At 38.7% G+C, this 21,290-nt stretch overlaps 1 protein-coding gene across 1 annotated transcript; it reads left to right on the top strand.

The window, feature by feature from the left end:
• The first annotated feature begins 686 nt into the window (after positions 1-686).
• LOC114267125 (putative late blight resistance protein homolog R1B-12) lies at positions 687-2,330 on the top strand. Its single transcript, XM_028208114.2, has one exon. It carries the CDS (start codon positions 687-689, stop codon positions 2,328-2,330), a length of 1,644 nt encoding a protein of 547 aa, XP_028063915.2.
• Positions 2,331-21,290: the final 18,960 nt, after the last annotated feature.

Below are 21,290 nucleotides of genomic sequence, written 5' to 3'. Positions count from 1 at the left end.
AACTAGAATTGTAACATTTGTTAGTTCAAAACAAAATCCAGCGATAAATAATTTGCCATGAGAGACGGAGAGAGAGAGGGAGGGAGTTTTTCCATGGCTTCTGTCCAGTTCGGGATCGGATTGGATCGTGTTGATGGGCTCGTGGGGGCCTATCACAGGTGCTGTTTTGATAATTTGAACCGTCAATGTGTAGAAATCGTCGAGTACTATATGCCTGTAAAAAATCACATTGATCGGATATCGATAGCTATGTAAACAAAACAGTTTTTTATCAACCGTTAATTTTTTCACCGTCCATTTTTTTTATACAAAACTGATTTGATCACATTACTATCGATATCCAATTAATGTGATTTTTCATAAAGGACCCAAAAGCACGGTCCAGTCCGATCCCGGACTGGACAGAAGCTGGACCGTTTCTGCAAATAGGCATGGAAGGTTAGATGCAGAAAAGGAAAAAGGAAGCAATATACATATATACAGAGAGAGAGAGTTGAACAGGAAAACCATAAAAGGAGCGAGGAAAAGTAAGAGAGAGAGAGAGAGAGAGAGTTTACTCCGTTAAGATGCAAAGCAAAGTGATCTGGCTATAGGTGCAACGCATCAGGCTTCCTTTGGAGCCACTTCAGCGACCGCAAGAGCTGCGGTTGCGGTTGTGGTTGTGGTTGTGTTTTCATTAGAGTGAAATGGCTGAAACAACAGTGGATTTTCTCATGGAGAATTTGAAGCAGCTAATGCACCGTAAGATCAATTTGAATCAAGATGAGAAGGACCAGATTGAATCTCTTTACGTGGAGTTTGGATTCTTGAGAACCTTTCTCAAGGATTGTGATGAGAAACTCTATGACCCTAAGCAAGTGATCAATTTGGTGAAACGAATTAGAGATTTGGCAAACAAGGCAGAAGATACCATCGATTTGTTTGTAGTTAACGTTGTCTTGAATGTGAAAATGGGTCATGTCTGTGATCGATCTCTAAATCTTGGACATGTCAAAGAGGAGATCGAGGCTATTAAAACAGAGTTGGAGATTTGTGAGAAGCAGAGTCCTGATATGGAGGCCATACAAGAAGAAAAGTCTTGCGGTGGAGATTTTTCGAGAGTAAAAACCCAAGTAGATGTATGGGAGGAAGAAACAGTGGTGGGCTTTGAGGATGAGGCGATGAAGCTAAAAGAGAAACTCACAAGAGGACAGAAAAAGCTCGATATTATCTCAATTGTCGGGATGCCTGGATTAGGTAAGACTACTCTTGCTAGAAAGGTGTATAATGATCCCCTTATCGTATATCACTTCTATATTCGTGCATGGATCACAATTTCTCAAAAATACCAAAAGCAGAATTTGTTAGTTGACCTAATACATTCTGTTAGTCCACATACAAATTCTATTGTTGTTGGAATGAAAGATTGGGAATTATGTGATGAGCTATGGAAAAGCTTAAAGGGTAAGAGGTATCTCATTGTGATGGACGATATTTGGGACACTAGGGCATGGGTTGATTTGAAAAGTTTATTTCCAAATGACAATAACGGAAGTAGAATTATGTTCACCAGTCGGTTCACAAATGTGGCTTTGCTTGCTAATCCTAGTAGTCCACCTCTTGATCTTCGTTTCTTAACTGAAGATGAAAGTTGGGATCTTTTCCAGCAGAAGGTATTTCAAAGAGAAATTTGCCCTCCAAATTTGATGTGCGTGGGAAAGAAAATTGCAAAAAACTGTCAGGGACTACCACTAGCGATTGTTGTGGTAGGTGGAATGCTTGCAAATAGAAAGGAAATGCCAGGCTGGTGGAAGGAAGTTGAGAAAATCCTAGATTCAAGGGTTCTGGAACCATGCATGGAAACATTTGCATTGAGTTACAACCACTTACCTCATTATTTGAAACCATGTTTCCTCTATTTTGCAGCATTTCCACAGGACTTTGTAATCTATGTTCGGAAGTTGACACAGTTATGGATTGCTGAAGGATTTATACGAAAGATTGAAGGAAGGAGTTTGGAGGATGTAGCAGAGGTATACTTGATGGATCTAATAGGTAGAAATCTCATATTGGTTTCAAAGAGAAGGTCTGATGGTGGAATCAAAGCTTGCAGTATCCATGATCCGTTGCACAATTTTTGCCGCAAAAGAGCTGAGGAAGAGTATTTTTTGCAACAAATTTTGTGTCAAGATTCTTTTTCCTCTTCTTTAACTTCAAAACATTCTTCACTCATGCGTCGTCTATGCTTTAGTTCAAATATTTTTCAAAAAACTGAAGTAATCCCTTCTGCCTCAAACATCCGCTCTTGCTTGTGCTTTGTCTCTGACTACATTCCCTTCAATCAAAGCTAGTACTACATTCCACCCTTCTTACTACCTGCCCTTCTCCTTTCCTTCATAAAATAATAATAATTATTATTATTATTATTAATGAAAATTATATTTTAAAGAAATTACATGCATTATTTAGGACCAGAATAATTACTTATATAGGTTGTTTGTTACAATTTATCTAAAAATTTTTATGTGTTTTCATTTTGAGAGTCTTTACCAAATTATTTAGTGTAATTTTTACTTATATTAGGTAGAAATAACTTAAAATCAATACAAAAATTCCCACAATTTCACCCACAATGTCATGAAATGATAAGTGTCAACTTTTGATTTGTCGCATACTCAATTAAGTAAGATTCTACTTCCTTGCTACATCAAGTGGGGCTTTACTTCCTTACTATATCATTATGGATATATTTGAGAGTCTCAAATGTAGGTCTCCAGCATTACTACGATTTTTTTATTAGGAAAATTACAAATTAGGTGTACTTTTTAAAAATAATTATATATACATGGAAAAATTTATGAATTTAATAATTAAAGTTTATAAACTTTATCATTAATTGAAAAACAATTTCAACAGCTACACTAATTTCTTAATTTTCCTTTTTTTATTATTTATTTATTAGGGTTGGACTGCTCTCAAATTTAAATTTGAGTTTTACAAAACTTGAGGTGTTCATAGAACTTATTATGAGTTTTATTTCGATGATTCAAGTTGTTTATTTTGTAGGACCCTCTGTATATCATTCATAAAAAAATAAATCGATTCAATAATTATAATTTCTCATTTTATTGCATTTGTCTAAAAAAATATGATTGATTCGGTTTCATTTGGGAACAGATTATTTTAGTAAATTTTAGATTTCTTTGCTAAAATATGAGGTAAAAAAAATAGTATGTTTGGGATGAATTTTGGCTTTTTTACAAAAAGATGTACAAAAAATATAGAGAAATTAGAATCTTTGACTTTTGTGTATAATTTGTTGGATTTTTAACTTTTTTAATAATTTTTTGACTTTTAAGTTAAAAAGTGATATTGTCAAACCAAATTTGAAAATTGACTTTTTTAAAAAATTTACATTGACTTTTTAAAAAACTTTACCAACTTTTTATAAAATGACGTACAAAAAAAATAGAAAAAAGTGACCTTTTTTTTTTTTATTGGTAAAGAAAATCTTTATTGATGAAACCAACAAGGAGTGAAAAATTACATCAATAAAGAGGAGCTTAGGGCTAAAAAGCACCAAGTGACAGTTGGTGAGGAACCAACAAAAGAGAGGATGAAAAAAGACAACAATAGAAGCAAAACACCCAGAAATAAATACACAACAGCAGCCAAGCTTTGCTTTCCAAAAATTGACAGCAGCAACCTCAGTTGAGAAGCTTTGCTTTCCAAAAGCAGCAGATCACAGACGCAAAATCACAGAAGTTATAACCCATTACTAATTCAAAACAATAAATCAGCCAGATGATCACAGAAACAGAATTCTCAAACATAATCCTCAGCAGTTTTAACTCTATTTTGCCTTCCCTATCTGATGGAAACAAATAACTGTAAACATAAATTTCAGAACATAAACCTTACACTTTGGATCATTTACCATGTGTATTATCAAGAAATCAAGACAAAATGACATACCTGAATCCATTGATGAACGGTTAAACGGAAGCGTGATTATCAACGAACTCTTTGTTATTGATTATATTATTGCCTTCTAATCCTTTCCCCTTTGGTGCCTTATGTTTTTCCTTGAGAGGATTTAGAAAAAAAATGGCAGTGTTCTTATTTCCACTTGGGAAGGAATAGGGGCCATAACCTTTTAAAGGTTGTAATTGGTTTTCAAAACTGAAAGGTTGTGGAAGTTCAAAAGGAATGAAAACCAACTTTAACCATTATTGGTTTTAATTTCTATTTATTGGTTTTCAAAACTGAAAGGTTGTGGAAGTTCAAAAGGAATGAAAACCAATTTTAACCAATATGTTTTAATTTCTATTTATGTCCCTCATAAAAATAGAAATTATACAACTAGTATCTACACATTAGGTCCATAACACATATACCCTTAAGCCTATTAACTAAATTGAATCACTTAAATTGTAGGCTTCTTATAAATGATAACACAACATTTAATTATGTGGTCCCATTGAGACATTATCTAACAATCTCCCACTGGACCACATATGTATCCTGAAAAATGTGCTTAACTTTAGTGAGCTCAGAAATTTGTTATCATAACTTGAGGGTATCCAAACAATCTTGTCCATTAACTATATTAATATAGGATCAAAGCGGTCTTCGTTACATCAATCATAACTCGACCCACCAATGGTCACGTATACTAATACAGCTAAATGACATAGATCAATCATGGATGCGTAGCATGGAAATTACATGTGATGTGATCCATACATGCCTATTTCCAATTGGTCCTACTTAACTTTATTGAGATCAATACTTCACAATACGTAGCAGAGCGTAATAAACTGAATATTTCATTTCTGCAGAAATTAATCTAATTACATAGATAAAACTCAAGGTTGACATAAAGCAGTAATATAAATACAAACTCCCACTAAACCAGAATGTTCTCAAATAGAACAACACCCATCTGAGCAGTGTGCTCATGAAAGACCTTGGGTGGTAGTCCCTTCGTAAGTGGATCCGCTATCATGGAGTTTGTCCCAATGTGCTCTATGGAAATCTGTCCACTCTGCACTTTCTGTTTCTTTGGTTCCAGACCCTGAGGAATAGCAACTTCCTTTCCCTTATGCTTTCTTTTGCCCGTATGCTTGGAGGTGCTTGCCAGATGAGCACTTTCAGTCCTTTCTTGCTTCAATCTCTCTTCCTCTTGTACACAAAATGAAATGAGCTCATTGAGAGTCCATTTCTCCTTCTGACAGTTATAACTGACCTTAAATTGGTTAAATTGTGCAGGAAGAGAGATGAGAACTAAATGCACGAGCAAATCATCAGATAGGTCGAGCTTTAGTGCCTTAAGTTTTGAAGCAAGATGAGACATTTCCATGATGTACTCGCGAACATTACTCTTGCCTTTATACTTTATTGAAATCAAGCTTGCTAAAAGCGTGCTTGTTTCAGCCTTATCGTTTTTAGCAAAATGCTTTTGAATTTCTGAAAGAAATTCACCGGCAACGGTAACATCCTCTGTTATTGCACCCCGAAAAACTTCTGGAATCCCACGCGTCATGATCATAAGACTTAGCCTGTTAGAACGATCCCACTTTTCAAAGTACACAGTTTCCTCAGGAGTACTTTGTGCAGTGAGAGCATTCGGTTTTGGCATCCTTAATGCCAAGTCTATGTCCATGCAGCCGAGAACAATCAATATGTTCTCTTTTCAGTCCTTAAAGTTTGTTCCATTTAACATTGGAATATTGTTCATGTTGGCAGAGATTGAAGTAGTCGACATTAAAGCTTAATAGAAAAGAAAATAAAAGGAATAAACAATTATGCTCACATTAAGTTACCAAACAGATAATCTCTAAATAAATTAATTTAATGACAACATCTCAAGATACCTAGCACAACATTAATACCAAGCCTTTGGGTAGTGATATTAACTGTAAGTGGTATTCTTGTTGTAATGATCAAACATTGACAATAAGTTATGTCAAATAACAAATCTATCTTTTGATGGATTTATTATTCACATTAGGTTTTCTTGACAATTGACACATGTTTATCACCACAAAATGTGTGTGTAATTCTGCCAAGTCTTAATCATGTCTTTGGACCGATAAATACCCGCATGAGATACACAGACATGAACTTCAAAACATTCCATATAAAACAATCTAGACAAGAGAGATCACTTTTGTGACATCTTGTTTGAATTGACTTATATCGAGAATGTTAGAAAATTAAATTTCTGTAGACGTTGTATGAAATTACATTAAATTTAAAGATTTCTAAATTTGTGACCCCGTATATGTTATATAATCTGAAGCAATTCCAATTATATATATACATATATAAATAGAATTGACGGGTCAAAAAACAAATAGTTTTTATTTTTTATTTTTATGATGTTCAAAATTAAATCGATCAAATCGCAAGATATATCTATATATATATAAATACATGATGTTCATCCATTTGAGAAAATAAAAAATTTACATCCATAAGAAAATTCAAAATCTGATTCCAGGAAACTAAATAGAATGAATAAAGCATATCAATTCTGATAAGACACATGATATGCTGGCTCTGATACCAATTGTAAACATAAATTTCAGAACATAAACTTACACTTTGGATCATTTACCATGTGTATTATCAAGAAATCAAGATAAAATGACATACCTGAATTCATTGATGAACGGTTAAACGGAAGCGTGATTATCAATGAACTCTTTGTTATTGATTATGTTATTGCCTTCTAATCCTTTCCCCTTTGGTGCCTTATGTTTTTCCGTGAGAGGATTTAGAAAAAAAATGGCAGTGTTCTTATTTCCACTTGGGAAGGAATAGGGACCATAACCTTTTAAAGGTTGTAATTGGTTTTCAAAACTGAAAGGTTGTGGAAGTTCAAAAGAAATGAAAACCAACTTTAACCATTATTGGTTTTAATTTCTATTTATTGGTTTTCAAAACTGAAAGGTTGTGGAAGTTCAAAAGGAATGAAAACCAACTTTAACCAATATGTTTTACTTTCTATTTATGCCCCTCATAAAAATAGAAATTATACAACTAGTATCTACACATTAGGTCCATAACACATATACCCTTAAGCCTATTAACTAAATTGAATCACTTAAATTGTAGGCTTCTTATAAATGATAACACCACATTTAATTATGTGGTCCTATTGAGACATTATCTAACAATAACCAGCCTTATTAGTTCTGGGGCAGAAGCAGAATCCTCAAGCAGATGCAGAATAGGTACACCAGCCACACAACTATAGCACACCAGCCATACTATCCAACCATGGCCCTCATCACACAACTATAGCACACACCACACAACTACAGCAGAACCCCTAGGCCAGGCAATTCAGAAAATGAAAAGACTTTTGTAATAACTTTTTAACTAACATATTGGTTTGGCTCATTTGGCAACATCGGAAATAAGTTGCATACTAACTTATTTAGGTCATATCATTTTTTTATATTTTTATATATCTTTTTATAATAAATAAATAAGTCATAACAAAAACAACCCAAAATAGACTTAAATCACAACCATAATTCTGTAGTCAATAAATGGAAAATTATAAAATATGAGGTGTTTGGAAAGCCACTTTTTGGAATTTTGGGTTAAAATACAAAATAAGTTAGAATAATTAGTAAAATAAAATATCACATCAAATACATAATTATTTAATTTTTTCTTTCACAAATATCATATCTAATTACAAAAAAATCTAACATTTTCTCAAATATAATTATTACAATATACTAAAATATTCAAAAATTAAAACAATCAACTTTACAAATACGAGGACCAAACCAAAGTAATTAAAAGCGACATACAAGTGGCTTACAACCAAATGATCACCACCGTTGATTTTGTGGCTGCAAAACACGTTTTGAAAATAAAAATGAGTGAGACCACTAAAAAGAGAAACACTAATAACTTTAAAGTTGTGTGGATCCCACATGATGGGATGTTTTGCTCTTGTTTTTTTTTTTTTTTTTGAATTTTCACCTCATTAGTGATCTATTAGTACTCCCAAATTAGTGGAATGAATCATTGTTGTTTTCAAAAACTCAAATTCTATACGAATCAATCACTTTCACCATTTCCTGTCATTTTTTTTTTCTTTTTTTAGGAATTATTCAGTTTCAAAAATTTTAATTAGACTGTGTGTCTATAAGATAATAGAAATTATTTTATATAATAATATTGAAAAAAATAGAAAATAGTGAATACATAACTAATAAATTATAAAACATATCACGTAGAATATAGAACGGAATCTTAATTTTTTTATTTTTGAAAATGAAAGTTCACTCTCTCGTGCAAAATTTTTAATTCCTTGACCAATAATTGGCCTCGCGTGCTGGGACAATTATTCAAATTTTATTTTAAACTCTCATTTTTTAATTAAACAATTAAGTTTTTAAATTTCAATCCTTATTTTAATGGCCATGTTAGGTTTTCTTTAAAAAAAATATTATTTTTTTTCCTGAAAAAAAATTGAAACTAATTTTATAAAAATAAATATCAACAGGATATTTTTAAAATTTTTAAAAAGTATTTATAACCTTTCAAAAGATAAAATTATACAAAAATGATACTTAGTGTTTTGATTTTTTTTTAAAATTTCTTTCACCAAATTATTTTTTATTTTTTTAAAAAAAATTCTAAAACAAAATTTTAAAAATCAAATCAAATGTGGCCAATGTAATCCTCCCATTACTCACCATTAAGAAAATTGACATAAAATGCTGATGTGATGATTGTGTGTGAACAAAAACATATTTTATGATGAGTTGATAGTTTCTGCTTATAATATAATTAGAAATAATCCGTGCTGGAAGGCATTGATAATAATTTTTTAGATATCACGTGTTACAAAATTTAGTGGTAATAAATCAATTCAAAATGATAATATTACTCAGATTTAAAACTTCACCTATAAGAAATTGAAATTGTTTCTACACATTGAATTAACGAAAACATTTATGAATTTCAAATAACAAATTTTAAAATTAAAGTCCAAAAAATGAATTATATATTTCAATGTAACACAAGCAAAGAATCTAGAAATATTTGCTAAACTTAAAGTCCAAATAGCAAATTTTATATTTTTATCCACGTCAAAATAACACATAAATACACTATAGCAAGTTAGAATGGGATAACTTTCAATAAAAAAAACATTATTGAATTAGTATCGTTTTTGCTTTATCAAATTTCAATGCCTTCAAATAAAGGTCAATGAACATTTTGGTACAAAACAATCATCCTAGCTAACCAAAAAAAAAAAAAAAAATTAATCATTTTGTTTAGAATGAGAGAGCCAACCAACGACACACATGTAGAAGCAACATAACCCAACGTTTCTAATATGGATCAGTCACCTGCAATAAAATCACTCGTTTAAATCCGCTTTAAAAAACCAATAACTATGAAAAATTACATCAAAATACATATGAGAAATCGGAAGAAATTGTAATGAAGAATAATTGCATCAAAAGAAATTGTAACATGAAAAATCGCATCAAAATACATATGAGAAATACAAAAATCAATAACTATGAATTAAGAAGAATTAAACATACCTATTATGGTCAACTGAATTATGTCATTCACTGATGAAGTGATAATAGACATATGTATCCATTACTAAAGTAAACAAATGAATAGAAAAGTAAATAAATCATACAAACCGCCAAATAGAATTAAACTCAAATTTTGTAATGGGAGCGAATAATTAAACTCAAATTTTATTAAGACTAAGAGTCTTGTTATAAGGAAGAAGAATTTTTGAAAGTTGTAAAATCAAACAGAATTAAATTTTAAAACAATTAAAGCTTACCTTGTGTGAAGATCCTTTTTTGGATGATCATACTCCTTTGAATTTCTATCCCTGTAGTAATGCATATCTCATTTTCTAATTGAAGCATTATGTATAACAATTAGTATGCAACAAAAAAGAATCAAATTTGAAATCAATGTTAATGAACAAAGCTAACTAAAATTAAACCTAAGGTTCATTAAATAAAATTAACTGTACTATTTTTTTAAACAAAGATAACAACTAAATACTTATAAAAGATACTTACCACAATTGAAAAATGAAAGAAAGAATGAAACTGAATGAAACGGAACAGTTAGAAAGAGAATGAGAAAAACATAATTAATACTCCAAATGATATAAACAGAATAGTTACATAGGGGAACTAAATTAAACAAAATAAAGATAAGTTTCCGAAAATCAGCACATGAAAATTGATTTTAGAAATTCATTTAGAAACCCATTATAATAATCGCGTTGGTTCATTTATCATTTTCACATTTTTGAAATCAAAATCATTTAAAAACACATTTAAATCTAACACATTTTAAAAAATCATTACATGAAGATAGGTTTCTAAAATCTAAACCATTTCAAAAAATCATTACATGAAATTCATGGCTTTTCCTCACCTCATACCCAACACCACCTTTGCCTCAAACCAATTAATTGACCTGCCTACTAAAAAAAAGAAAAGAAAAAGTGATTAGTTAGTTTGTATGCTTTGTAGGTGATTGATAACATGCTAGTTATTAAGTGAGGATAGAGAAAAGTGAAAAAATAAAACTTTATTATAAACACACCCAATAAAACTTAAGAATATAAAACTTTATTGATAGCCCGTGCCTGCAGGCACGCCCAATAAAACTTAAGAATATATTTTAATTTTATTATAGACAAAAACCAAAGTGTAAGCTTCACATCAACACTGAAGTGTAAATCGCCTGCTAAACAAAGCACACAAACCAAAGTTATTGTACACATGTTAACGCTTTATAATCCAAAAAAAAAAAAAAAAAATACTAAACACCAGATAAAGCACACCAGTAAGTGTTTTGCAATCCCGCAAAAATTAAAATTAAACACCAAACAATGCGCACCAACCAATACTCTGCAATATAAAAATATTAAAATTAAAATGGACACCAACCAATACTCTGTGATTCAAAAAAATTAGGACAAATTACATATACCCCCTCGAGATTTGGCTAAATTACAAATACCCCCTGAGGTTTGAGAAATTACAAATTCCCCCCATGAATGCTATATTTGCATAACAAATTAGGGGGTAATTTGTTATGAAATTTAAACCTCAGGGGGCAAATTGTTATGAAAATAAAAACCTTAGGGGGAGGGATGTAATTTCTGAAACCTCAGGGGGTATCTATAATTTAGCCAAACCTCAAGGGAGGTATATGTAATTTGCCTAAAAAATTAAAATTAAAATGCACATTAGTTAGTGCTCTACAATCTCACCAAACAATGTACACCTCCTAGTGCTACTACTGTCAATCACATTTTAACAGTTCTTTGCAAATTATAAACCCGAAATATAGTGAGAAAAATAGAGAAAAAAAAATGCATTGCTATAATTTTTTTAACCACAAAGCACTCCCATATAAAGACCGCTTAAATGGTGAAATTTACTCTATAAAAAATAAAAAATAAAAATCCCTAAAAAATAGCCAATTAAAAGGATTCGAAAAGAATAAGTCAGATGGATTAAAGTCATTTTCAAATAAAAAATAACTAATGCTTGGCTATTTCCAAATCACGTCACATAGTAAGCAATGAACTTTCTAACTGTTAAAAAATATGCTAATTCTTGTGGTACCTGCTCCCATGTTCTTCACCTTTTTTCCTCATCTACTTTTACTATCTTCTCTAACGCACTTGATAAAAAATAAGCACACATATTTTCTCTTACCAATTGAATCATATTTTGAAAAAAATGAGTTCACATGTAGGAAGAACAATGGGACAACAAAAGCAATACACTATGATTTTGTTAGCTTTTATTCCAATGGGGATTAAAAAGAAATGTGATAGAGACGGGGAAGGAAAAAAAACGTTTGCAATTTATAGTTTCTTTGTAAATTAAATGGATATAAACCAAAAACCCAAAAAAATTCAAAAGAAAGAAAGATTAAGGAGAGAAGAGGAGGAGAGGGGTGGAGGGAAAAAAAAAGCACAAAATACCAAAAAATCCAACAAAAGACACAATACGTAATAGACCCCCAAAAAATAAATTTTTTACAATTTTGAGTAATGAAACAGATATAATAAAAAACAAAAAAATCGCTTAGAGTTTATACCTTCGATTATATCGAAAACCCATAAATTGATGACCTACAACAAAAAGACACAACACAACATGAAAATGGCGGAAAGAAACAAACTGAAATTTAGGAAAAAAAGAAGCAACCTATGCTTAGGAAGTGGAAAGTTTCCAGCAATCACTTTCCTAGCCTTCAACGATTAGTGTTTTCTCGATTTGATGAATTCGAGATCCCATCTAAAATAGGGGATATACCCACACTACACATAATCGAGGTACGCCAGTGTTACCCTTCTGTTGTCAAATTTGCCAGGTGAATTAAGGAAGAGCAAACAAACATGGGAAATGATTGGCTGCAAATTATTGAATCTAAAAATGTGGACCGGTAAGTGCATTAACTCAATCAAATTTATCAGCTTATTCTTTAATTTTTTGTTTTGTTTTGTTAATTCTATTATTTATTATTTATTAGCATTTTCTTTTTTTTCACTTTTGACACCATATTTTATTTTTTGTCGATTTTGGCCTATCAATAGGCCAAATCTATTCTAATTAGTTGTGACTTGTCAATTATAGTCAAATCCGATTTTATTGATTGTGGCTTGTTGATCATGGCCAAATCTAATCTCATTGATTGTCTGTCGATGTTGATCTATCAATTTAAACAATAAATCATCTTTTTAACTTATATGGCCACATTTATATTTATTATTGTTATCTGGTTTTTGCAGGACACATAGCAGCAATATGTTTCGGGTAAGTTCGATGTAGACTTTATAAGCATCAAAGGGTGGCACCACATCCAACAAAAGTTGAGACAACCACCACCTTCTTTTACGTGGCAATCGTGGCAATGTGCATGAAGACAACAAAAACTGCTCTAGGCATTTTATTGAAACTGTAGGTGGAGCCTATAACTAGGCAAAGAGAAGATGAGCAAAAGGGCCTTCAACCCAATTCATAACACTTGTGAAATCTAAGAATAATTTAACTTATTTAGGAGTAGTTCAATACATGTAATTAGGAGTAGTTTTTAGTTCTTGTAACTTGTTCCAGACCTATCTGATAATACAGTTACGATATAACGGGTTCTAGAGGGAATGGGTCGGACTGGTCCACGCTTCTCCAACCGATATCTGAATGGCCAAGCCCACCTGAGAACCTGCACAGGAGTTCAACGGGGAACGGGGAGTCCTCCAGCGAACCCTCCGACGAGCTAGTTAGAGAGAGAGGAGTAGAATGTAGAGATATGAATGGGAGATAGAAAACTTAACATTCTTCTTGTTTTTAACGTCTGTTTATATCCTTTGGTAATCATTTCGCCGTCCTTTCCGACCTGCCACCTTGGCCGAAAGTCTATGTTGTAGCTTACCTTGTTCAAGGTGAGGGGGTGCTGTTCTGACGGAGAGGTGTTGTCGTAATAAATGCTGTGATGGGCTGCATTAATGGCGATGTGCAGTGGCAATAACTTTACAGATCTTTGTTTGCTGATGTGGCTTGTCTTTTTCATGCCATGTTGGCTTCTAGCTGTTCAGGATCTCATCAGTTGGGTTATGTGTTGAGCCCTAAGTGATGGGTTTGGGTTGTTCATAGTGGGCTATGACCTTTGTGGGCCTAACCACGTCAGTAGTCCCCCATTCTCAAGTGTAGCTTTAGCCTAACGAAGGGAATACTAATGGAGAAGATGAGGAGGATCGACCACGAAGGGTGGCCGAGTGGAAGGATCGACCATGAGGAGGACCGGCTGCGAAGGGTGGCCGAGTGGGAGGGCCAACCATGAGGAGGACCGACCGGGAAGGGTGGTCGAGTGGACGGGCCGACCATGAGGAGGATCGACCGCGAAGGGTGGCCGAGTGGGAGGGCTGACCATGAGAAGGACTGACCGTAAAGGTTGAGGTGGGGGGCGCGGGGCTCAAGAGGCGGCGTGTCACGTGATGACTTGAAGTGGAAAAGACATGGTAAGGAGAGGTGGCAATGAATCGTGATCGTACACGTGGCAGTATCTCGTGGGGAGGGAGATTAGGCGTTGGGCCAAAAAGGAAACGATAGGTCATGATGGGTGTTGAAAAGACAGTTTTGGCGGATGTTTTGAAAAGTTTTCAAACTGGCGAAAAGTAATTGTGACCCTTGGAATACGGGCAAGCCTTGAGCTTTTGGTATTATTCGATTTACATACTTTTTTGCAAAAAATCAAAACATTCCAAGTGTGAACTCCTTTGTTGCTGACGATACACCTCTGCAACATTTCTTGAATTTTCTTACACCCGCTTCCGAAGCTATTCGTAGGCACACCACAGAGATGGCTCAAGAAGAAGCTGGAACCACCAGGGTTGATCCGTTTGGGGATGACGACGCAGTGGAGCTGGTGGAGCAGTACCGGACGGAGAGACAAGTGGAGAGGGTAGGGGAGCCGGTGGTACAATCCCATTCTGCCACCATGATAGCGGCTCCGAAGCCAATCAGCCATGCGGAACCAGATCACTGGCATACGAAGGCTGACAAATCAACGGTTACTGCGGCGAACTTGGAGGTTATGCGCGAAAATACCAGGTTCCGACTGAAATAGAGTTACTATTGCCGTCGTCAACGGAGAGGCCATCCGATGCCCGGCCGGGGGAGTTTGCCCTGTACGAGGAAGCATTGAAAGGAGGACTGAGGCTGCCACTTCCGCAAGTGGTGGTTGATGTCCTAAACCGGTTGGAGGTAGCGTCGGGGCAACTAATGCCCAACGCATGGAAGATTGTGTTAGCCTATGCAAGCGCGTGGCCGAAGGCGACTGAAGGGGCGGCTATGACGGTGGACGAATTTTTCGCATGTTATAAGGCCTCAGGACAGCAAGAGACTTGGGTGACGTTGTAGGCGGCGGTAGGGAGGGGTCTGGTGACGGGGCTGCCGTCATCCATTAAGGGTTGGAGGCCGCGGTGGTTTTACGTGTCCGCGAATGGAGGGGTTGGGGTGCGTACGGTGTGGAGAGTGCCCACCAAATCTGTGGAGCCAAAACTGGAGGCGGCACGGCAGCAGAGGAAAGGTTAAAAAAGGTGAAGACATGGAGGGAGAAGGAGGGAGTTAGGTGGGACGAACTCGTTCAACCGTCAGCCCTGTTTGCAGCGAGATTGGGCCCTCAGCCGAGCGTTGGAGATCTAGGATGGGTTGAACTAGAGGCGAGGAGGAAAGCGCAAGAGGCTGAGGATATGGCCATCCTTGCCAAAGCCAGTAAGTTTAAAGAGTCCCAGGCACACCGACCGCCAAAACCGATCGCGAGGAAGAGGATCCGACCTCGCCCCAAACCCCTGGGGGAAAAAGACTTAGGTGGATTTGAGCCACGACCGCCCCCAGTTGATCCTTTGAAGGAGAGGGCCTACAAGGAGATGGAGGTGGAGGGTGTGGTAAAGAAGAAGAGGAGAGTGAGGAAGAGTGAAGAAGAGCCTGCCTTAAGGAGGAGAAAGGAGATGACGGCAGAGGAGACCCCCATGGCCAAGGAGGCAGGGGAGGAGGGGGTGGGGGAGATCCCAGGAAGGGTGGTTGCCCCAAAAGTGGTAGAGGTCGCCTTAGAGATCGTGGAAGTCGTCCCAATAGTGGCGGAGATCGCCCAAGAAATTCAAGTAGAAGGTGAGGCAACTGGCCCTTAGCCGAGAGGAGAGGAACAACCCTAGGGGGGTCCTGCGTCCCAAGGAGGAGGGGGGTCAGGCTAACGACTGCGATTTACCACGCCCGCGCGGTGTCTAGGCGACTAGAAGGAGAAGAAGGCCCAGCTAGGGCAGCTGCAGATCGCCTTGTTGGGATCGTGAACGAGGCGGCTGTGCGCTCGGTAGCCAGGTTCAATGAGGCTGAGATGCTAAGGGGGTTGTGCTCTGCCCAAATAGAGGTAACCACCTTAGTTGGGGCTCTGTTGAGAAAGGCGGCGGCTGCAAAGGTCAAGTCGGATGAGGCCAAGGCTCAACTTGCAAACTTCAAAAGGGAGAGTGCAGGGTGGAAGAAGGCTGCGTGAAGCGCGTGCTCCAGAGGTTGGCAGGAAGCTGAAAAAGCTAAAAAGATGCAAGTGTTGGCCATTGTTCACCGCAATGTTGCCGACCGAGCCCAAGCTGAGCTGATCGCGGTCAAGTTGGAGCTAGAAGACGAATGTCGCCAGGTTGTGTCGCTCGAGTTCCAGCTGGCTGGCGAGCAGAAGAAGCTGGGGGATGCTCAAAGGGCCTGCGCAGTTGCCATTGAACGACATGAAGAGGCTATGACCAGTAATGAAGAACTGAGCGCCCAACAAATCAAAGAAAAGGATGAAGCAGACGTGAAGATTGCTGGGCTGCAGAAGGAGCTGGAAGACGAGCGTGCTAAGGCAATGGAGGAGAGGGCGAGCCTGCAGAAGGAGTTAGAGGAAGAGAGGGCCAAGACGGCCTCTAAAAAGGCGAGCCTGTAGAAGGAGTTGGAGGAAGAGAGGACCAAGGCAGCCTCTGAAAGGGTAGCATACCCCGATCTGTCTGTCGTAGCAATAGAACAATTCAAGGGGTCTGCTGAATTTCAGATGGCGATCGATGCCGCGGTCGCCAGCAGCGTGGCGAGGGAGGTGTCTGGAGGGGCGGGCCCGTCTGGAACGACCGTTGGGGGCAGGACCGAGGCAGAAGTGATTGAGAGCTTCCAGCGGTCAGACTTCTATAAACACGAAATGGCTGAGTTCTGGGACAGTGGCTGGAAGATGTTCAAGCGTAAAGCTGAAGAATTGTTCCCAGGCTTAGACCTCAGTAGTGTAAAAATTGACGAAGACGATGTGGCCCAGACCCCCCTGGATGAGGGGATTGAAGAAGAAGACCTCGTTTCCAGTGAGGAGGAATAATTGAAGAAGAAGAAGACCTTGAACTTAGAGTTGTTTTTGTTTTTTATTTTTATTTTTTTGAAATGCTGTATTGAACTTATGTACAAGTTTGTGAATAAATAAAATTTGAGTTGTGTTTTCAGCCCATTATTTTTTCTTGTGCATTTGAAATGTATAAAGTATTGTGAAGTGTAAAATGTAAAGCAAACTCAATGTAAAGTGAATTTTAACTTGTAAGAAAAAATTCAACGCAGAGTGAAAGTGAGAAAAACTCGGTGCAGAGTGAATTTTAACTTGTAAGAAAAATTCAATGTAGAGTGAAAGTGAGAAAACCCCATGCAGAGTGAATTTTAACTTGTAAGAAAATTCAATGCAGAGTGAAAGTGAGAAAACTCAATGCAGAGTGAATTTTAACTTGTAAGAAAAATTCAATACAGAGTGAAAGTGAGAAAACTCAATGCAGAGTGAATTTTAACTTGTAAGAAACATTCAATGCAGAGTGAAAGTGAGAAAATATGGCCACTGTGCTTATGATCATGAAGTCGCAATGGCGGCTTTCGCCTGGCTGGGGCTTTAAGTGACTCAATCTGGCCGAGCTCTTCATGCTCAGTCTAGCCGAGGCTTTTTGTGCTCAGTCTGGCTAAGGCTTTTTGTGACTCGGTCTGGCCGAGCTCTTCATGCTCAGTCTGGCTGAGGCTTTTTGTGACTCGATCTGGCCGACCTCTTCATGCTCAGTCTGGCTAAGGCTTTTTGTGCTCAGTCTGGCTGAGCCTTGTTGTGACTCGGTCTGGCCGAGCTCTTCATGCTCAGTCTAGCTGAGGCTTTTTGTGACTCGGTCTGGCTGAGCTCTTCATGCTCAGTCTGGCTGAGGCTGCAATCAAAGTGTTATTGGAATACCACAAATAGTTGAGATATAAGCTTGTTGTTATACAAAGTGTAGCCCGTGGGGTCACAAATTTATACTATATGAGGAGAAAATGAGAACATAGATTGTCCAAAAGAAAATACAACATTTTGGACGATACAAAAATACAACTTTTGTTGAAAATGGCGCTTCAAATGTTCAGTGTTCCAAGGGTGGGGGAGGTCTCGACCTTCCATGTCCTGAAGTCGATAAGTGCCCGGTCGTGGTCTGGCTTTCACAACATAAGGTCCTTCCCATTTGGCTGCCAGTTTGCCTTCAATCGGATTTTTGGTGGCAAGAGTTACTTCTCGCAAAACAAGGTCCCCTACGGCGAACTCCCTTGGTCGGACTCTGCGGTTGTAGTGTGTTCTCATTTTCTGTTGGTAGGAGGCCAGTCTGACAGCAGTGGTTTCTCTGAGCTCTTCGATTAGGTCAAGGTCAGCCCGACGGAGCTCCTCGGCTAGTTCTGGGTTCGGATGTAAAACCCTTGGGGTAGGCAGACTGACTTCCACTGGGATGACTGTCTCAGCGCCGTATGTTAAGCGAAAGAGGGTCTCCCCAGTGGGAATCTGAGTGGTAGTACGGTAAGCCCAGAGTACATTCGGTAATTCCTCAGCCCAAAGTCCTTTAGCAGCTTCTAGCTTAGTTTTGATGATCTTTAGAAAAGAACGGTTGGTAACCTCGACTTGGCCATTGGCTTGGGGATGACCTGGGGAGAAGAAACAGGGTTGGATCTGGAGGTCTGCACAGAACTTCCTGTACTTGGCGTTGTCGAATTGTTTGCCGTTGTCGGAGACGATGGCTTGAGGGATGCCAAACCTGCATACGATCGACTACCAGATGAATTTAGTTGTGTTCCGTTCGGTGATGGTGGCAAGGGGTTCTGCCTCTACTCACTTGGTGAAATAATCAATGGCGACAATCGCGAACTTGGTCTGGCCTCGGCTAGTGGGAAGTGGTCCAACTAAGTTGATCCCCCATTTGGCGAACGGATAGGGACTACAGAGTGTGATCAGCTCGGTAGGAGGAGCATGGGAGATGTTGGCCAAGCGTTGACATTTATCACATTTGAGTACGAAGTCGGTCGCATCTTGGTTGAGGGTAGGCCAGAAATAACCAGTGCGAAGTATTTTGTGGGCTAGGGACTGGCCGCCTGAATGATTACCGCAGATACCCTCATGGATTTCTCGCATCACATAGGTTGCTTGAGCTGGACTGAGGCATCGCAGATACGAGCGTGAAAAACCACGTTTGTACAAGACACCACTAACGAGGATGTAATTGGACGACCGGGCCTTAACTTTGGTGGCTTGCTGTTGGTCATCTGGAAGTTTTCCCGTTGTCAAAAATAGAAAGATGTCCGACGCCCAAAGGATGGGCTCATTCTGGAGGAACTGTACTTCTTGCTGATCGGGAGAAATGGTAAGGTGGGCTAGGTACTCGAGACGGACACCATGACTGAGGTTGGACTGGTCTGCAGAAACCAACTGAGCCATCTCGTCTGCCTTTGAGTTTTTCGCCCGAGGAATGTGCTGGATGTGGAAAGTATTGAAGAGGCGAACAAGGGGAAGGGCAATATCCCTGTAAGCCCGCATTGTGTCCTCTTTTGCATCGAATTCCCCCGTAATTTGTCCGACAATGAGCTGGGAGTCGCTAAACACCCGGAAGTGGTTGACACCAATGTCCCTGGCTAGGCGGAGCCTTGCTATCAATGCCTCATATTCGGCCTCATTGTTACTGGCATCGAACAAGAAACGGAGAGCACATTTGAAATAACCACTCTCAAGGGCGGTGAGAATGAGGCCAGCCCGACTGCCTTCTTTGCGGGATGATCCGTCGACGTTGAGAGTCTAAGAATGAGGGTCCTCTGGCTCAGTAGGGGTTGGTGGGGGTGGAGTGGTCGTGGTTGGTGTAGGATTAGTGAACTCCAGGATGAAATCGACGATAGCCTGCCCCTTAATTGCTGTTCGAGGTCGGTAGGAGATGTCAAACTGGTTGAGTTCTACTGACCATTGCATGAGTCTGCCAGAGAGCTTTGGTTGCTGCATTACCTTCTTCAAAGGTTGGTCGGTGAGGACCACTATGGAATGGGCTTGGAAGTAAGGACAGAGTCGTCTGGAAGCAGTGACCAAGGCCAGGGACAATTTTTCTAACAGTGGGTAATTTTGCTCGGCGCCCTTGAGACTGATGTAGTAGACCGGCTGTTGAACAGAGTCGTCTTCTCTGATAAGAGCTACACTGACTGCGGTGCTTGAAACGGCAAAGTAGAGGAAGAAGGGTTCGCCAGTGATTGCCTGAGAAATGAGGGGGGTTGGCCATGCACTGCTTTAACTGCTGAAAAGCCTCTTCGGACTTGGTCGTCCATTCAAAAGTTTGCCGAAGAACTTTGAAGAAGGGGAGGCACTTATTCGTTGCGCGGGAAATGAAGCGGTTGAGGGCGGCAACTCGGCCAGTGAGTCTCTGGACTTCCTTAACTATTCTCAGTGACTACATTTCAATCAAGACCTTGATCTTTTCAGCGTTAGCTTCAATGCCCCACTGACTGACCATGAAACCCAAGAACTTCCCAGATCCTACGTCAAAGGCGCACTTCTCCGGGTTGAGCTTCATTTGGTACTTTCGTAGGGTGGCGAAGGTCTCTCGCAGGTCGGCCAGATGATCAGCGGAGAGTTTGCTTTTGACTAGCATGTCGTCGACATATACTTCCATGTTTCGACTGATCTGATGATGAAAAACGGTGTTGACCAACCGTTGGTAAGTGGCCCCAGCATTTTTCAGTCCAAATGGCATCACTTGGTAATGGTAGGTGCCTCGGTCGGTAATGAAGGAGGTGTGTTCCTGATCAGATGGATGCATCAGAATTTGGTTATACCCAGAGAAGGTATCCATGAAGCTGAGCATTTGGTGACCGGCCGTGGCGTCGACCAGCAGATCTATGCGGGGGAGGGGATAGTTGTCTTTGGGGCAAGCTCGGTTGAGGTCGGAGTAGTTGACACAGAGTCGCCATTTGCCATTGTTCTTGCGGACTAGGACCACATTGGTCAACCATCTGGGGTAGTCCACGTTCTTGATGAATTGGGCCTCAAGGAGCTTGTCAACTTCTGCGGCAATAAGAGTATTGCGCTCAGGATGAAAGATGCGCTGCTTTTGGCGGTAAGGTCAGAAATTGGGTTCAATGCTGAGGCGATGGGTTATGATGGAGGGGTCAATACCTGGCATGTCTGAATGGGTCCAGGCAAAGACATCATTGTGCTCGGTCAGAAAGGCAGTAAGGTCGGCCTTTGCTTGGGGGGATAGTTGGCTGCCGATTTTGGCAATTTTTTTTGGGTTGGTGGGGTCGATGGGAACCTCCACGAGCTCCTCCACAGGTTCTCCTCTGACCAGTTCGTCCTCATCTCGGACGTCAAGTCCTTCAATGATCATGGCTTCCTTCAGCTTGACTTCTTTGAGTGAGGCGACATAACATTCCCTGGCCACGGTCTGCTCTCCCCTCACTGTCCCG

The sequence above is a fragment of the Camellia sinensis genome, chromosome 11 (genome assembly GCF_055761805.1).
Source record: "Camellia sinensis isolate YWXY chromosome 11, ASM5576180v1, whole genome shotgun sequence".
Taxonomy (NCBI): Eukaryota; Viridiplantae; Streptophyta; class Magnoliopsida; order Ericales; family Theaceae; genus Camellia; species Camellia sinensis.
The sequence above is the reverse complement of the archived record's forward strand: the minus strand, read 5'-3'. Positions and strand labels throughout refer to the sequence as shown.